Source organism: Asparagus officinalis, chromosome 3, assembly GCF_001876935.1.
Source record: "Asparagus officinalis chromosome 3, Aspof.V1, whole genome shotgun sequence".
Taxonomy (NCBI): Eukaryota; Viridiplantae; Streptophyta; class Magnoliopsida; order Asparagales; family Asparagaceae; genus Asparagus; species Asparagus officinalis.
In genome coordinates, this window is record NC_033796.1 from 6,678,658 (window position 1) to 6,696,619 (window position 17,962).

General features: G+C 34.3%; 1 protein-coding gene across 2 annotated transcripts; it reads left to right on the forward strand.

Moving 5' to 3' along the window:
- LOC109832798 (glucan 1,3-beta-glucosidase A-like) lies at positions 4,613 to 11,727 on the forward strand. Of its 2 annotated transcripts, XM_020400221.1 has the most exons (11): positions 4,613 to 5,034; positions 5,103 to 5,212; positions 5,291 to 5,397; positions 5,491 to 5,610; positions 6,884 to 7,066; positions 7,198 to 7,356; positions 7,441 to 7,610; positions 7,731 to 7,883; positions 10,153 to 10,505; positions 10,684 to 10,863; positions 11,439 to 11,726. In XM_020400221.1, the coding sequence occupies exons 2-11, from the start codon at positions 5,137 to 5,139 to the stop codon at positions 11,519 to 11,521; spliced, it is 1,584 nt and encodes a 527-aa protein (XP_020255810.1). In that variant the 5' UTR covers positions 4,613 to 5,034; positions 5,103 to 5,136; the 3' UTR covers positions 11,522 to 11,726. The 2 variants fall into 2 exon arrangements, with proteins under 2 accessions (XP_020255810.1, XP_020255811.1); XM_020400222.1 differs by lacking the exons at positions 4,613 to 5,034; positions 5,103 to 5,212; positions 5,291 to 5,397 and having other exon boundaries at positions 5,497 to 5,624; positions 11,439 to 11,727.

Consider the following 17,962-nt stretch of genomic DNA (forward strand, 5'->3'; position numbering starts at 1 on the left):
ATTTTTGCATATATACTCTTTAAATGTATAGTATTTGTAAAATTATTCATCACATCTGTACATGTCCAAAATTATGTCTCAAAAATAGAATGTGGTGTTTTTCTACCAATCCAACTTAAGAATGTCGTTTTTTAAACAAGACAATGTCAGAACTTCTAATAATTTCCAATAGGTTTTTAACAATTTTCCGTTTAAAAACTAAAATTGTTAAGCCAAAGGAATAGGAAAAAAATCAACGTGAGAGAATCGGGGGATAATTTTACAAATCCCACCCCCCACAAAAAAAAATTAATAATAACTTTAAACATTTTCAAAATCATAGTTTGATTAGCACAAGCATTTTTTTGTTATCTTTGCAAACCAACTCAAACTGGGTGAGGATAAGTTCTACTCTAGTTCTATCCTAAATGTATTCTGGTTTGGACCAAAATAGGAGTGGTTCAAAGTGAAAGTGAATTAGTAGTCAGAATTTGGCCTTAAACCATTGGGCCAAATTTGGACTTGTTTTGTGAAAAAAAAAGAAGAAAACCCAAAATTGGATCAGATTCCGTATTAGACTAGTTTTCGAGCGTGGCCAATCCAAAAAGACTTGTTGTTTATAAATTTAATCGTTAGGTAGTTTATTGTAAAGCCAAAAGAAACAAAGAAAAAAAAACTAAATTGTGAATAATACTTGTTGCGCCTTGCTGTTCGATCTTTTCGTTGGAAGATGAATATTAGACTTTTGAGAATACAACGGCAAAGCTATTGCATCTAATAATACTTTCAATGTGTTCTCTCCTACAAATTAATAAATATCAACATTCATTTGAAGAGCTATTTAATATAAATTAAATATTTTGAAGAGTTATTTCTAGTTATCAACATTCAAGGGGTCTTTCTCAAATTACAAGCCACTATCAATATAATAACTTTTGTCTGTGGTCTGGTATAAGAAAATCTACCTTTAAACTTTCCGTTAATTCATTATTACTCCCCGCATTTCTTTACACGTCTTCATACTGTTTTTTCAATGATGCAATGACTCCATCTACTGTGGGTAGTGTGAACTCAACATTATCTTAAAGCAAGCAACTTAATTTGCAACTTACTAAATCAATTTAAAAGTTTGTATGTGATAATTAAGTTGTGTGGGATCAAACTCATCACTTTGTTTATTATTTTAACGTTGTACTTGCTTTTCATGGCGTGTATACTCAACAATTATTCTCTTTTTTGCATGAGTTTGAGCTCCACATCCACATGGCCACAAAAAATGTATGAATAATAAAAATAATCATGATTAAAGCTGAGATTATAAAGATAGCTCAGATAATAAAGATACCCCCCCAAGTTACTCACCTCTGTTAGATATTGTTTTTTTTTTTGAGAGAGAGAGAAAGAATGGATTACTGTTATGATTAACAGTAATCCAGCCAGCTAAATTAAAGATACTTGGTTGTTACATAGAGATACACATCCCCAACCAAGAAAAATGTGAACTCATCGCATTAATTATAATATATTGTAGGAATTAAGAAGAAAATTATCGCATTGTAAAATCATAAAAGGTCATGTTTGTGAACTGTTCGCGATTTATTATATATACTTTCTTCACTCTTTCATCTGAATTCAATACACTCAGATATTTAATAGGGTAAAACATGCAGATAGCCGTCTCATCAATGCATTCTATAGAATTCAACTTTTTTTTTACAACACTTATCATTCTTGATGTACTCCTGCTGTTGAGAGCGGCTAATTGTGGATAATTTCTCCCTTTCCGAATAGAAGGCTGACAAGTGTTAATGAATGAATTGATGCTAAATGATAATTTCTTCAAGACAGAGTTATTAACATTTTCTCTTTGTATATTCAGACATATTTCATTCGAAATAGCATTAATCTCTTTAGTCAACGTTGAGGAGAAAGATGGGCATGTGTGTGTGCATGCGCACACACACTTATATATATACTAGGTTTTATGCATGTGTACTACATGTATTTAAATATCGTGATTATATATTTTTAGTTTATTTTCTTACTAAAATTTATTTTTCGATTTTACTTAAATGGTTTTTTCTCAGTTATGTCTCTGTCTCTAACTTTAGTATTGTGATTATTTATTTTTTTGATGTTTATTTAGCTAAGCTATGCACAATTTAAATTATCATGTTCATAATTGAATTGATAGGAAACAAATATGATCTGAACCTAATTTAAATTATCATGTTATTTGAATCAACATGAAACCAAGCTTGACCTGAGAAAATATAGTGTTGCAAAAGCGAAAAACACTTAAAAATAGCGTTATAAAAGGAAGATGAATAAATAAAGCTAATAAGACAAGATGGTTGTTAAAAAGTTTGCTAAAACGACACAAAAGAGAATATGAAGTTTGTTCCTAGTAGACTTTAAAAAAATTATTATAGACGTCAAAAAATGCTGAAAGATATCCAAATACAGCTCAAGAAGAGATCATCCAAAAAATCAAAAGAACACAAGTATAGACTGTCTCGCACGCGAGACAGTGTTTACTGTCTCGCACGTGAGACAGTCTTTGTTGTCTCGCCATGCGAGACAGTCTTTGCTGTCTCGCACGCGAGATAGGTTCAAGAACGTGGGAAACGTCGTGGGCGAGAATCACGTGGATAACTGCCAAAATAACGGAGTTTGAAACGTGGGAAGGCAGTTACAGTGGAAACCGCTGGGCAGTTGGGTTTTCCGAGACAGTGTTTACTGTCTCGGAACCCGAGACAGTCTTTGCTGTCTCGCCCGCCGAGACAGCAAACACTGTCTCGGAAGCACTGTTCATCTAGGGGTTATAAATACCCCCTGAGATCGATTTTTTTAGGGGGCTGATCGATGGACATTTTTGGAGCAGACAGCAGAGTACTTGAGCTTCTGACAATTCCTTGAGATTCAAGCTTTGACTTGATCTTAAGAAGAGTGGTCGTCTTACTTTGATAAGATCTTTACTTCAAATTCCTACTTCGATAAACGAAGGAAGAATCATTAAACCCCTCACGATTCAATCAGAATCTGTGATTTGGTGGTTCACGGGCTAACGCACCCCCGGCACAGGCAAAGATCCCACGCAAGCAGCGATCCAAACAACGATCCTACGTTTATTTCTAAAAAGTTATAATCTTTATTTTGTTGTGTAAAAGAAGTCTTATAAAAAGACTATTTTTTTTGAATTTATTGTAATCGATCGAAGATATAATGAATTCCACAACGAGACCAACTTTTGACGCAAACAATTATAAACTAAAAATTAATGCTAATTTTAGTGCATTTTATACAATAAAAGTATCGATATAAGCATATAAAAGTACTAAAAAAGTTCATGAAATCTCTTCTAAAAATGTCTAATTTACTCAAAAAATAAACTATTCTATAAAATATTTGAAAAAAGTGTCTTTCATTCATTCTGCTTTACTTTTTATTGAGCCGACATCCAATCCTTCTCCGCCTTTATCTTTTTCGATAATTAGGCAAATTTTAGATGTTGAGAAAGGATAATAAATCTTAAATTAGAAGTCAAGTTTATATATGTTAATAAAGAATATTAAACAACTATTCTTTCCTTGCTAAGTTTAATATTTTAGTCATTTTCTTTATGATTTTGAATTTTTGAGGGTGTGTTTTATAATTTTTAAAACTTGAAAGTGTTTGTTAAAATTTTTAAAATTTAAGTTGGGTACTTGTAATTTTTATGTTTCATGTATTGATGGTAAATTTTTAAATGTCAGAATATTTCTTACAATTCTAAAATTTTTGAGGTTTTTTACAATTATTAAAACTTTAGATTGTTTTTTTATAAAATTTAAATTTTTAGTTTGCTGATAATTTCTAAATTTAATATGTAGTAGTTAAGATTTCAAATCATAGGGTTTTTGTGATTTTTAACTTTTGAATGTTTTTTTTATTTTTATAGCGTTGAGGTTATTTTTTACAAATTTTAGATTTTTAGGTGCCTAATTGTAATCTCTTCGATCAATTTATCTTTGTTGTTTGCAATTTTTAAAATTTTATAATTCCAAAGTGTTTTTTTTTATTATTTAAACTTTTGATGGTGTTTCTATAATTTTTAAAATGTTAGGGTGTTAATTGCAAACTTTAAATTCTTCGAAAGTTTCATGTTTATTATTTTAAGATTTGAAACATCATGATGTTTTGTGTAATTTTTAAATTTGAGCATATTTTTGTGTAATTTTTATAACTTTTTAGGTTTTTTAATACTTCATATTTTATAGCATGTTAGTTTTTTAGCTGAACAAACTAATACTGTGGAGCTGTTTTATGTATTTTATTAATTTTTTAAATTATTGAGTTGTAGGTAGCTTTTATGGGATTAAGATATGATTAATTATCATTATGATAGATTAATATTTAAATGAAAAATTCAATATAGTAAAAAGTAATACTGACCATGAAAAGCTTTTCCTTAACTCGTACTCGGGATATGTACACGCACACGACTCTATACAAACATTATATATGCAGAAAAGAGAACATGATCCGAATTCTACTATCAATTATAAACCCATACCGTTAGTGTACATCGTGTCTCTAGAATAAGAGTATTTGTTTCGTGCGATCATCAAAGCTTTACCGGCACAACAAGATAAATACATCAATTTAATTATGAATGTTAAATTGTGTAACTGAAATTCTTACATTGCAAAGTTTAATGATACTTATGGTGCACATTATCCTTTCTCCGTAATAAGGGGTCCACCGCTCGCATTAAGATTCGCGCACCTCTTGATGAATATGAACAGAGACGAGAGAAAAGGTGGCCAGATGAAGTATCTTCCGCTCTTCTTCCCCTGGGATAAAGAGAGAAGCTCCTTTTTTTATAATATTTACTCAGAAAGAGAGAGAGAATAAAGAGAAGGAAGAAAGCTTGATTATTTAGCCTTAAATTTATAATAAAGTTCCTTATTTGAGCATGGGGGTTTGAACAAGAATCCAATATTGAGATGATTATAATGCTTAGTAGCTCATCCTTGCAAACCTCTGCTTGGGATAAACTTGGATATAAGAAAGGTACCCGATAATGAGGTACCCATTGCCTTTCTTCCTCACGCCCTTTTAATTCCTTGTTTGTTTTGTAGCCTTGAAAGTGTTTGTGCTTTTTCCTCAACGGAGATGGACCCTTGCAGAAGATGGGCATTTGGGCTTCTTTCTCTTTATTGTGTTTTGTTGCCGTTATCTCAATCTTCAGGTAAAACCCATTTCAGTTTTATTATTATTATTTTGTGTCAATTTATTTATGCTGCTATTCTAATGAAACCCATTTCAGTTTATGGGTTCACTAAGGTTAGGGGTGTGAATTTGGGAGGCTGGCTTGTGGTAGAAGGGTGGATTAAACCTTCGCTGTTTGATGGTATTCCAAATGGGGATATGCTTGTAAGTTCTGAAGGTTTTGTTGTCCTTTTCAAATTGGCTTCTTGGTTTATAAGGAAGTCATTTTATTGTATTTTTGGGGATTTTTGGAATTAGGATGGAACACAAGTGCAATTCAAGTCAATGACATTGCAGAAGTATGTGAGTGCAGACAATGGTGGAGGAATGAATGTTACTGTGGACCGAGATGTGCCATCTACATGGGAAACCTTCAAGGTCTGAAAATTCTGGTATAAAGCTTTCTTGTGTTCTTTAATGATGATATCTGTTAATGTTTTTTTAAGCTTAGTTAGGAGCGGCCATGTTGAAACAATTATGATGTTAGTCTATAGTAATATTTGAAGATGGCTAATTTATAGATTAAGGTACTCTCTTGATATATAGACTGCCAATATTAAAGGTTTTGAGTAACATAGTATATTCTTTCTCAATCTTTTAGTTATTCTTAATGAACTATCTTCTATCAATAACTTTGAGGTTCGTTCTCAAAGAATCAAATTTAACTCTCGGGGCACCACAAATTTATGCCAGAATACTCCTTTTGACATATCTTTGAACTTGCAGCATATTTAAATGCATTAACAAATATTTATGAATCTTTTCTTATCTCACGGATTAATGATTTTATTTGATATCTAGATGCGTTGGAGTTATATAATTTGTTCAATTGTTCTAGCAAGGAGTATGAATTTCCATAAATATCAATTTAGTAACTGGAAATTTCTTCATAATGTCTATCCTATTTAATATTGACACTCACAAACATGCATAATTTTATTATTGTTGTATCCATGCCTATGGTATCCTAAATCTTTAGGATTTGACTTATCCATTTACCAATATTTAGTCCTATCTGTGTAGTGCATCATTTTTTTATGCATGAATATGTATGTATGTATAAATATAACTATTTTATATATGGCGTTGGTCATATCCATATCCTAATTTTTCAAAATTTACTCTCATCAGTTCCATATCATATCATACCCATATCTCTAAGTCATGGGGATTTGACTTTATCTATGTACCAACATGCATGTTGCACAAGGTTTTCTGTTCTTAGAGCTTTTTGAATACTTTTAGCTTGCATTGCTTGTTCTCATGATGAGTACTATGTAGTTCGTAAACGTAACTGGATTTTATTTTTAAAACATGCATGTAACATGAAATCAATGCTGAACCTTGTCCTGTTCCTGCTATTGTTGGAACTTCAGCTGTCTTGCACATTCTATGTATAATTGTCATCCTGTTCAGCGCCATCATTGTAAATATATCCGAAATCTTTGCTATTGAAGTAAACTGAGCTTAATAAATATCTCAAATAAATTGTGCAATTCTTTTTATTATTCTTCCCTTTGTTGACAGCTGGCCAATTCCAGCTTTCGCAAACTCCAAAAACTTACCCAGCTGTATTTTCTGCAAAGGATCAAATTGTTTAACTTCTGGCTTCTTGAATCCCATTAATCAACTCTTTATATTTCAATACTAGATATGGAGAGTATCTGAAAACGAGTTTCAGTTCCGATGTGTTGGTGGCCAATTTTTAACATCGACTGGTGAAGGGAACTTGATCTCAGCTACAGCAGGTTCGCCTTCTGTAAATGAGACTTTCTATGTTGAAAGGAACAATACCAGAGTTCACTTTAAATCCTTGAGTGGAATCTACGTGCAGGTATTACTCATAGATTTTAAGTTTCAGTTGACGGAGCCGCTGGTCTTTGATGTTGGAATTCAATGAGGTTAATAGGATTTTACTTCCATAACTGGAAAATGTCAATCTAATGCCATCGCTCAAACATTTAGGCTACACAAGATAATCAGCTCAGAGCAGATTATCAAGGAGAGCCAGGCTGGGAAGACAACGCTGCAACCTTTGAAATGATAATTTTCGCCAACAATCTACACGGAGATTATCAGCTTGCTAATGGGTATGGGCATGATAAAGCAGAAGAGATTCTGATGGTTAGTTATTATACGTTGGTAGTTTTTATTGTTGAATTACATACTACAATCTTACATCAAACATAATTCTGATCCAATCTGCAGAAACACCAACGCACCTTTGTAACAGCACAAGATTTTGATTTTCTCTCGAAGCATGGTATAAATACTGTTAGAATTCCTGTTGGATGGTGGATTTATCAAGACCCAGACCCACCAGCTCCGTTCGTTGGAGGTTCCCTGTCAGCTCTAGACAGAGCATTTTTATGGGCACAGTAGGTTCTATTTTGGTACAATTTATAGTTATTTTATTGTCATCAGGATCTATGAGCTTTTTGATCTGTTTGTATCTTTGCTGGTTTAAAAGTATTTAACTCTCATTGCTTTGTGTTCAGGGTTTATGATATTAAATGCATTATCGATCTCCACGCTGGTCCTGGTTCGCAGAACGGAATGGAACACAGTGCTAGCAGAGATGGTTCTGTAAACTGGCCACAACCAGAGTATATTTCACAGACACTGGATGTCATAGATTTTTTGTCTGCAAGGTATGTTTCCGTACTGTTCTGCCAATATATAAATCTGTTAGCTCTTTAGATGCCTTCTTCTCAAAGTTGGAAACTTGAATCTCCTTTTTCCATCCCTAGGAAGCAAATATTGGTAAAACTACTGCCAAAGCAAGAGAGGGCGAGAGATATACTGAGGGGGCGGCTAGGTTCCTAATGAGGAAATTCTAGTGGTGTAAAATTTATGGGGAGAATGTGATAGGTTAGAGTTCAGTGTAATTTCCAGAAATGATCTCCCGACAGTTCAACATTCCAGGGACTAACATTCACATCACAAAACTAACAGAGACTGTAATTACTTGGCCATTAAACATGACCTCCTTAGTATCCCAATTTGACTGCTATAATATCTGAAGTTGGTCTCTTTAGTATTCCAAATTGACTGCTATAATATCCGAAATTGATGGGATATAATTTTGTGTCTCAGTGACTTCTGTGGTTGCTTGGTTGTAGTAGTGTATATTTCACAATGAGGAAACTATTAAGTGGCTGACTAAAATGTAGAAAACAGCTATGTTTGTCAAGTGATAATTGATGGGATTTATTTATCAGTAGAATGGATAATTGATTTTCTTTTTCCATCACTTGACTAAGGGTCTGTTTGGTTTGCATGAAAATGAAGGATAAGAAAAGAAATTTGAAAAAGAAATATGTTTCACTTGTTTGGTTATAAAGAAAGATAAAAAGAAAAAAGAACATGAAAACAAGGGAATCCAAAAGAAAAAAGCTTAAAAGATTTTCACTTTTGTTCTCCTCACCCTGACCCATTGAAAATGAGAAGACAAAATGTCGGGCCGGCGCTCCGGCTGTAGATCTCTCCGCTTCAGCAGCAAAGTACAGCTGGCGCTAGTCATTTGCGTGCCCCACTATTGAGTAACTAATATCGAATAGAATGTCTCCCATTTGGTTTTATGTGGGCCCCACTAGATAATAGAGCTATAAGATCATATGGCTTAGTTACACTTGAATACCCTATAATTTCCCCTCTTTGCACTTATACACCTTCATTTGTTTTTAACAGTATTTACGTACCGTAAATTTTTTAAAACTTGCACTTAAATACGCTCAGTTATGCAAACTTGAGGGCATTTAAGCCCGACTTTTAAAAACTTGAAGATAATTAGGTGCCATTTTTTAAAACTTTAGAGCATTTAAGTGCAAGTATTAAAAACTATAGGGTATGTAGGTGCACCAAAAACAAGTGAGGGTATGTAAAGGTATGTAAGTGAAAGTTTTTAACAACTTTAGGTACATAACTGCCGCAAAAAACCAGTGAGGGTATAGAAGTGCAAAGTAGGGGAAATTGCTGGGTATTTATGTGCAATTAAGCCTAAATCATACAGGAAGTGATAATTTCAAATGTGTAAAAATATATTTGGTGATGTTCGTATCGTTTTGACGCGATAGTGATACATTTATACAAAACTTCTACCCCGAGCACACGCAATGGAGCCGTAGACAGTCAAGTGAAATCCAATCCAAGAAACAATTTGATCTATGGATAGCATCATTGTGGTAAAGGTCGTAATGCCAGAGGAATCGTTACCGCAAGGGATAGAGGGAGGAGGTCATAAGTGTCTATACCATAAAATCGATTTTCGACGGAATGAAAAAGACGTATCTGGGTGAATCGTAAATTAATTGTGAAATAAGTTCAATAATTTTTTTCCTTCCTATATAACTTTGCATCAAATGCTCCTTGTAAATTTTTTTTCCAAAAATACAAGCAACACTTGTATCAATTATCATAGAAAAAGAAATTTAAAAAACTTACTAATGGAGATCATTTGCAATATAAGTTAATTATATCCTCTTTCCCATTTTATCGAATCATTATTTTCCTCCCAATTTTCTTTGCAAATTTCTTCCTAGCCAAACAACAAAAATAACTTTCTTTTCTTTTCTTTTTCTTTCCCTTTCTTCTTCCTTTCCTTTTCCTTTTCTTTTCTGTTCCTTTTAACTCAAACTAAACATAGCCTAATAGATTTTCTTTTTTCCGGTAACTTGCACACTATAACTACATAGATCAGAGATTTGCAGTTGAGTTGTAAAAAAATCTTGAATTAGCATGTATTCTGATGAGGCTTTCTCCTTGGCGATGTATCTTGTTTACTGATAAATTGTTTGTAAGTCTCTTTATCAACTTCGACATGCTGCCTCACGAGAAAATATTGAATCCACAAAACAGAATTGAATACATGAACGAGATTGCTATTTATATTGCAAGACTAAGTTTTCTACATTATTACAGGTATGGAAGCCATCCTGCTCTCCTTGGGATTGAGCTTCTCAATGAACCTTCTGCAGGAGCAGTTCCAGTAGATGTTTTGATTTCTTATTACACGAAAGGCTACCAAATTGTTCGCAGTCATTCATCTACAGCTTATGTTATAATTTGCCAGAGAATTGGGAATGCTGATCCATTGGAGCTTTATCAGGCAAACATCGGTGATTCAAATGTCGTGGTGGATTTACACTATTACAACCTCTTTGACCCTTTTTTCAGTAACACGAGTGTCACAGATAATATTGAATACTTACACAAAAGTAGAGAACCACAGTTACAAGCATTAAACAGTGCAAATGGGCCTCTTATATTTATTGGTGGGATACTGTAAAACCTTCTTTGTGTAATTCCTGATTTTTTAAATAGCATTATTGTGACAACAAAAAAGATTCAAGATGAATATTATGATACCTATAGCGAATTTGATTACAGTTTTCATCAGCTAGTTATTTTTTCTGATATGAGTATTGCTTATACCATATATTTTTCGTTCAGGGGAGTGGGTGAATGAATGGAGTGTAGTGAATGCCTCAAAAATGCAGTATCAAATGTTCGGGAGAGCTCAATTAGAGGTTTATAATGCTGCTTCGTTCGGCTGGGCTTATTGGACACTGAAGAACGACGAAAAGCATTGGGACTTCGAATGGAATCTTCAGAACAACTATCTTCTACTAGGTAATTAGATATGCCTTAGTTTTACCTTTTATTTCCTAGACGTTTCCAAACATTTTAGAGATAACATGTTAGACCTGTATATCTTACTATTGTTTTAGGAAAACTACATAGCAAACATTGACCATGTATGTATTGATGATCTTAGCGTCGAAGGAAAGAAACTTTACCTAATCCTATGTTTTTTGTTGCTTTCAAAATCTGATATTTTCTGATGAGGTTTATGTAAAGCAAACACTTCTGGAGAAGTCGAATCTTTAATATTTTCTCAAGTCCATAACAGAACCCTATTTTCCACCTTCTATCATTTTGCTTGTTCTTTGAGATAATATTGACTTTCTTATTTTATCCCGAAAACCTGTAATTAATCAATTGACACTCATTTTAGTTATCTATGCTTTTCCTTTGGTCTTGATTTCAAGGTAGCCGGTACAAGGTTAAGTCAACTTAATCTTACTTAAAGCACTCCGCATCCTAGTGTTAAATACTCGATTATTTACTCTTTAGATGACCATATGCACCTAATGACATAGGAAGATAATAAATTCGGATATTTATATTTGGAAGTTTTCCTACAGGTAGTTCGTCCAGGATGTCTCCAAACAAACTGTACATTCTCATATTGGCATATACATTGTTTTTGCTGGCATACTCGCTATGATACATTAACACTACCAAGTACCAACACATCAAGGAAACCTGGAGAGGAAATTTTCTTCGACGATGATCCTCTCTTTTTTTTAGAGGCCGCTGGTTCATTCATTTCTTGTGTAACAATAAAAATGAACACAATTTTAATTTCATTAAAGATTTTAAGATACCATGTACAACAATTGCACTCAGATTTAAAATTATTTTTCCCAATGACAAAAATTATGTTCATTTAGCTCAGAAGCTAGTCGCCATTTTTAGCCCCTTCCTGTAAATGAAAGTATACGTCCTCTCAACTACCTGTCCAAATAAGAAATATGCACCCAAAAAAAAGAAAATACAGCTAAAACCCCAAAATATGATCAATTTTCTGAATGCATAATGCATACTTGGCACCGAGAACTGTTTGATACCGTCCGGGTTTGATATGATGATTCTACCTGTGATCATGAGGCTGATTTTTTTAAAAAATTATGATTGTATGTACTTAGTTGATGATGTTTCTTTGCCATATGAAACCAAATATATTGAATTTGCACTTAACCCCCACGATTTCATGATATTAAGGTTTTGTTAACTTCCCGGGTTTTAAGCGAAGGTTAATCGATAATCTTGTTGATGCTTTAACCGTAGAATATATAGAAAGCAAAGAGCCCAGCGCAGCAATATCATTAATAGCTTTTTCCAAGGGTTTAAGTGAGCTTAGTTTCTATTGAAATATTACGTGTTGTGTATTTGGACGTCATTACTTAAAATATGTCCTTTCGATGATGAATTATGACCAGAGAAATTGCCTTTTTTTTACTGCCAAACATGAAGGAGAGAATCCGAATTCTCTCACGTCGGGTCTAGTGACGATCTTTAATGTTAACACTGGAGTCCAATTTTTATTATTTTTTTACTTAAATAATAGATGCTTTGTCATTTGATTTTGATGACCTGATTAATTAAGTAAAAAAAATAAAGCACCTGTCGCTCTAAACCTGACTAAGAAAAATGAAATGAATTTCTAACGATGAACTTTTCTTTTTCGGGTCTATTATTTTTGGAGGTGAGATTGTCGGCGGTGCGATCTCAACAAACTCTCGCATGATGGTATTTCTTTTTTTTTCTTTTTTTTTTGTCGTCTTATGTGGCCGATAACGGGCCTTGACGTGTTATTGGGCCCGCACTAACAATTGAAACGTGAGTTTAACTCGGCTCTGCTCGTTGTTTTCCTAATCTCTAGCTAGTATTTTTCTGCTCGTTGTTCTCCCAGTATTAGTTGTGGATTCAATGGTCTCCGCTAGCAAGTTATTATTAAAAAATAAATAAAAATAAAAAGGCAAAAAATAACGATCATCTATATTTGACTGAATATTCTGATACTTAATACATGGATGACAATGACTAAGACTTTTTGTACTATAATAAAGTAGTATCAGAGCATTAAACATATATACGAGCCTGTTGGAGACAGTGCCTACTTTATCCGATCCGATTAATTCGCGAATTACACGTGGATTCCACCTTGGTGCGTCGAAATAATGTCTCTATTCTCTAGCGAAACTGTTGTTGATAGAGTCAAGTACAATCCAAGGACCAAAAGTACTTTGGACCTAACCCTCATGTGAAACACTGTGAAGTCCTAACAAGAGTTCAATAATGGAGTAATAGGTTTTTTTAATCATCGATCAATGATTGAAGGATGTTTTTAAATTAGGTTACCTAGCAAACAATATAGATTTATGGAAAAATTGTTTCAAGGTCCCAAAATTTAAGTTTCAATGTACTTTAGCTCCTCACATGTTTTTAAATGTGCTGCAGCCTCTTATTTTTGAAAAAACTGTGTCCAGGACCCTCCATAATGATTTCAGCTCATGATTAGACATGTCAGCTCTTAAAATTCCAATTTTACTCTTTCTCTTTCTCATTCTCATGTCAGCTCATGTTAACTGTTATAGATAACATGTTAACTTTCATAGATAACATGTTAACTATTATAATTTTATAAATATGTTTTGAGCTCAATGTGTGAACTGTAATAGTTAACATGTTATCTATAATAGTTAACATATTATCTATAATAGTTAACGTGTTACCTATAATAGTTAACATGAGACGCGAAGTTTCTCGGGATGGCGCTGGCGGCGGAGCGGGAGAGGGAGGTGGGGGAGGGGGACCGGAGGAGGAGGAGGGATGTGTAAGGGTGTAAGGGGGAGGTGCAGCGGGGGAGGGAGGCGAGGGAGGGGGCTGAGGGGGACCGGAGGAGGAGGGAGGTGTAGAGGAGAGGGTAAAATCGGGATTTTAGAGGAGGTTGCATTGGAACTTGGGGAGAGGGGCCTAGACACAATTTTTTTAAATTATAGGGGCTGTAGCACTTTGGGGGAAGTTGGGAGACTCGGGCACATTGAAACTTGAATTTTGGGGCATTAAAGCAAATTTTCCTAGATTTATTCGATATTTCTAATAAAAAGGGACAAGAAAAGAGCCTTATATATTGCACGTGTCTACAAATATAATGGCATAATGCCAACATGATTTTATGAGAGTGAATGCGCTTATCACCATCTACCGATCTAAGGAACGATCATGTTAGATCGGATGCTCGTGTCTTCATATTAGGGCCGTTGTTACATCTAACTTGTTTTTAATCTATTCAATTGAACCTAATATCTTTGTGCAATTAATAAATATGTTAAATTACATTAACTCCCTAGAAACTTTCATCATTTTGTAGCAAGCCCCCAGTAACTTTCAAAATCACAGTACACCGCTAATAACTTATGGAATTGCGAAAAATCGCCAATAATTTTTTGCATTTTGCAAATAACCACCCGAAAATAAGAAAAAAACAAGATACAAGGCATTTTGAAGGACAATTTAGCAAAGAAATAAAGATTCGGAACCAAACCTTGATGCGAACAAGAGGAGAAGAATGACAAAAGATGACAGATTTTTGTTATTAGGGTTGGAGCTATAAAAAGGGTTCATAAGGATTTTTTAGTACTTTAACGGGTATTTCTAGTCTTTTAAAGTCGTATGAGTTGCACACGCCACATCAAATATAATGGTGTTTACTTTGAGGGTTTTCTACAAAATGTATTAGGAGTTAGTTGAATTTTAAAAGTTAATTGAGGATTTACTTTGAAAATGCTGAAAGTTCTTAGCCTCGTTTGGCAAGGGATTAAGAGAAGGATTAAGAGGGTCTAAACCCCTCTTTAACCATCCAAACGGGTTATTTTGGTCAAAGAATTAACAAAACCTTTACAAGGGTTAGTTAAAGTTAGTTAGCCCCTCATTTAGAGGGGTTAATAATTCCATCTTAAGAAAATGATTAACCGTTACTCCCTCTCGAAATAAAAAATAACACTTTAAAAAAGAATATACTTCAGGATATTTATGACAACTAGCCTCCTTAAACATTCTTTATTTGCTAAACATGAAAAACTTAACTCTTCATCTTGACTATTAAATTCAAACCAAATTAAATTATTTTTAACCTTTCGTAAAGGGTTAACTAAGTTAGTCTTTTCCCTCATCCCTTCTCCCTTAGGCTCCATTTGACGAAGGGTTAAGAAAGAGAAATTAAGGAGAATGATTAACATAGTTAGTCCATTGATAACCCAAAAGACTAAATTATTAACCTATTAAATAAGTTTTACTTTAGCCTTTATGATCATTATTAGTGTTTGGGAATAGCGAGAATTTTGACTATTTTCTTTATAAATAAAAGGGTTAACTCTTAATCCTTCTTAATAGAAGTATTAGTAAACCCCTCATTTTGAGGGATTAACTCATTTTAATCCCTCTAGATGGATTAGCTTAACCATTCTATATTTTTTGTGTTTGGCAAACTATAGATGATTAACTCACTTTAGCAACTGTATAGATTTTTTTTGTGTTTGGCGGGCTAAGTTCCCTTAACCCCTTATTTAACCCGTTGCCAAACGGCACCTTACACTAGTAGAAAATCACATATTCTAGACGGAATATTCTAGACGGAATTTTTTCCGTCTAGAATGTATTAAACTAGACGGAAATTTTCCGTCTAGAATATTCCGTCTAGAATAAAACATTCTAGACGGAAAATTCCGTCTAGAATAGTATCCTAGACGGTTTTTTTATTTTTTTATTTTTTTTAAAAATAATCAGGTATTCTAGACGGAAATTTCCGTCTAGAATAGTATCCTAGACGGAAATTTCCGTCTAGAATATATAGACCAATTTTTTTAAAAAAATTCAGCCAATAAACCCGCGAATGCCCCCTCCCCCTCCCCCCTAAAACGAATAATTCATCCCCAAATTCGTTTTCATTTCAGGAACCCCCTCCTACTCCTCCCTCCACCGCGTCCCCCTCCTCTCCCTCTCCCTCCTCAACCTCACCCGACCCCTCCCTCCCCCTCTACTCCCTCTCCCTCCACGGCCTCAAGATCGTCGACGCTTGGTCCGGCGCCCTCGACGTCCATCTGGACACGTGGACGCTCTCCATGCTCAGGGATGAAGTCCGCCGGCGATCTGCCGCCGCCGCTGCGGGATCCACCGTGAATTTGATTTGTGAGGGTGGAGCATTGAAAGACTGCGATGATGGGCAATTTTTAGCCCAACTGGGGCTCAAGAGAAACTCCAGAGTTCTTGCTTCTGTTGCGTCCCCTGATGAGGGCAAAGCCCTTGATGAAGTGCCGGCGTCGGAGGCGGAGCGATCGTCGGAGCTCAGTCGATTAAAGTGAGTTCTTTTTATTAGTGGGTTTCTGGGTTTTCAGGGAATTTCTTGAATTTTTAGCTTAATTGTGTTAGATGATTATTGTTATTGGATGATTAGAATGATATGAAGGTTTATCTGATTTATGGGTATCAATTATATTATTGAAGTTGTTGGGAATTTTGATACAAAGGCCATTTCTTTATGTAATTAATTATACATATTGTGTGTTGTAGATTGTTGTTGTTTGTGAGCACCTCCTTGTTAGATGATTATTGACAATTGACGATTGCTAGTGATATGAAGAATTGATTATTGACAATTGATGATTATTGACAATTGACAATTATACACTTTGCCTTGTTTTGCATTAATCTTCTTAATAGATGATTAGTCACAACGAGTGACGAAGTTATAACACATCGCGTAAAGGAACTCGCACGTGTTATGTATTTTTCACCACCAATAAGTATAGCACTCACGTCGACTGTGAATGCTTAGAGCATACATGGTGTTGAATGCCTCGCTGTGTTCTTGTCTTTCAAGTTCTTTAATCATCAAGCATATACATCTAATTTGTGTGTTTCTCTGCTTGAGACATACCTAGTGAGACTCATAAAATGATGCAAGTTTGACTTTATTTTGTGGTAGAAATGTCCTTGGTGCAGCTTTCCTTAAGTTTATCAAATTGCTTAGGGAAATTGTTGCTTGTACGAAGATTATTTCTATGACAGAATGAATGGAAGGTTTCAGTTTACAAAAGAAACATCTTATGTTAGATACTATGTTGATGCTTTCATGGTAGGCTCGCACTAAAACCAACTGCTTACTTTTGTTACTCTTAACCAGGGCTGATTCTGTTGCATTGACCGAGAGGCATACGAATTCTGGTTAACTTCCCATAGAGGACTTTGATACGGAGCTTGAAGATCAAAGTGGTCAGAAGCTACAGATTGGATCTGAAACTGATCATAGGTACTAGTCTCAACACTTGCATAAGTTCTTGGTTCTCAGTTCATATCTAAGGAAGTATATTATAAGAAGGGTGCTTGACACGATTTACAGGGGAGCAATGATGGGAGTAATGCCTCATACGAAGGGGAATTACAAAGACACGTATGGGGAATTAACTTTTTATAATCTTCTGGCATTTCTTGTTACACTTTTTTCTTTTTTATGTTTCAAATACTAAATGCTACTTTGTTGTCACAGACATCAGTTTTGACTTTTGAGTTGTAATTCTCTTTCACTAATTCAGAAATATTGAAAAATTGATCAATTTTCATATTCCTTAGCTTGAAAAATTGATCGATTTTCACGTATGGGGAATTCTCTTTCACTAATTCAAAATGTCTCGAGGTCATTGTTGTTTCGCTCTGAAATTATGGGAGACAATAAGGATGGGGATCTAGATGCTTCTGTTGAGGAATATTTGCATGTACAAGCACAACTGAGTACTGAGGAGCCGAATAGTATTTGCATTATGTATGATCTAAATGCGGCATGAAAATAAGTGAATAACTATAATGCTGGTAGCAAAACTGGTTTACATTTGAAAAATAAGTGTATATTAATAATTCTCAAAATCTATTCATTGAGACAGTATACTTATAGAGATGTGACTTTCTAAATATTATTGGCTGTAACCGTTAGATGGTTTACATTTGAAAAGAAAATTTTCTGACTTTTATCTTAACTGTTTTATGTTTTATGCAGCAGATTTTGGAGGTGCATCAAATGTGAATGTCATTCATGATTTGTCCATTTGGC

Excerpts from the sequence above, each read along its gene's own strand:
- LOC109832798 (XM_020400221.1), top strand. The coding sequence starts at position 5,137 with ATGGACCCTTGCAGAAGATGGGCATTTGGGCTTCTTTCTCTTTATTGT. Across the intron at positions 7,067-7,197 it reads TGAGTGGAATCTACGTGCAG|GCTACACAAGATAATCAGCT; the intron begins GTATTACTCATA and ends TCAAACATTTAG. Across the intron at positions 7,611-7,730 it reads AGAGCATTTTTATGGGCACA|GGTTTATGATATTAAATGCA; the intron begins GTAGGTTCTATT and ends CTTTGTGTTCAG.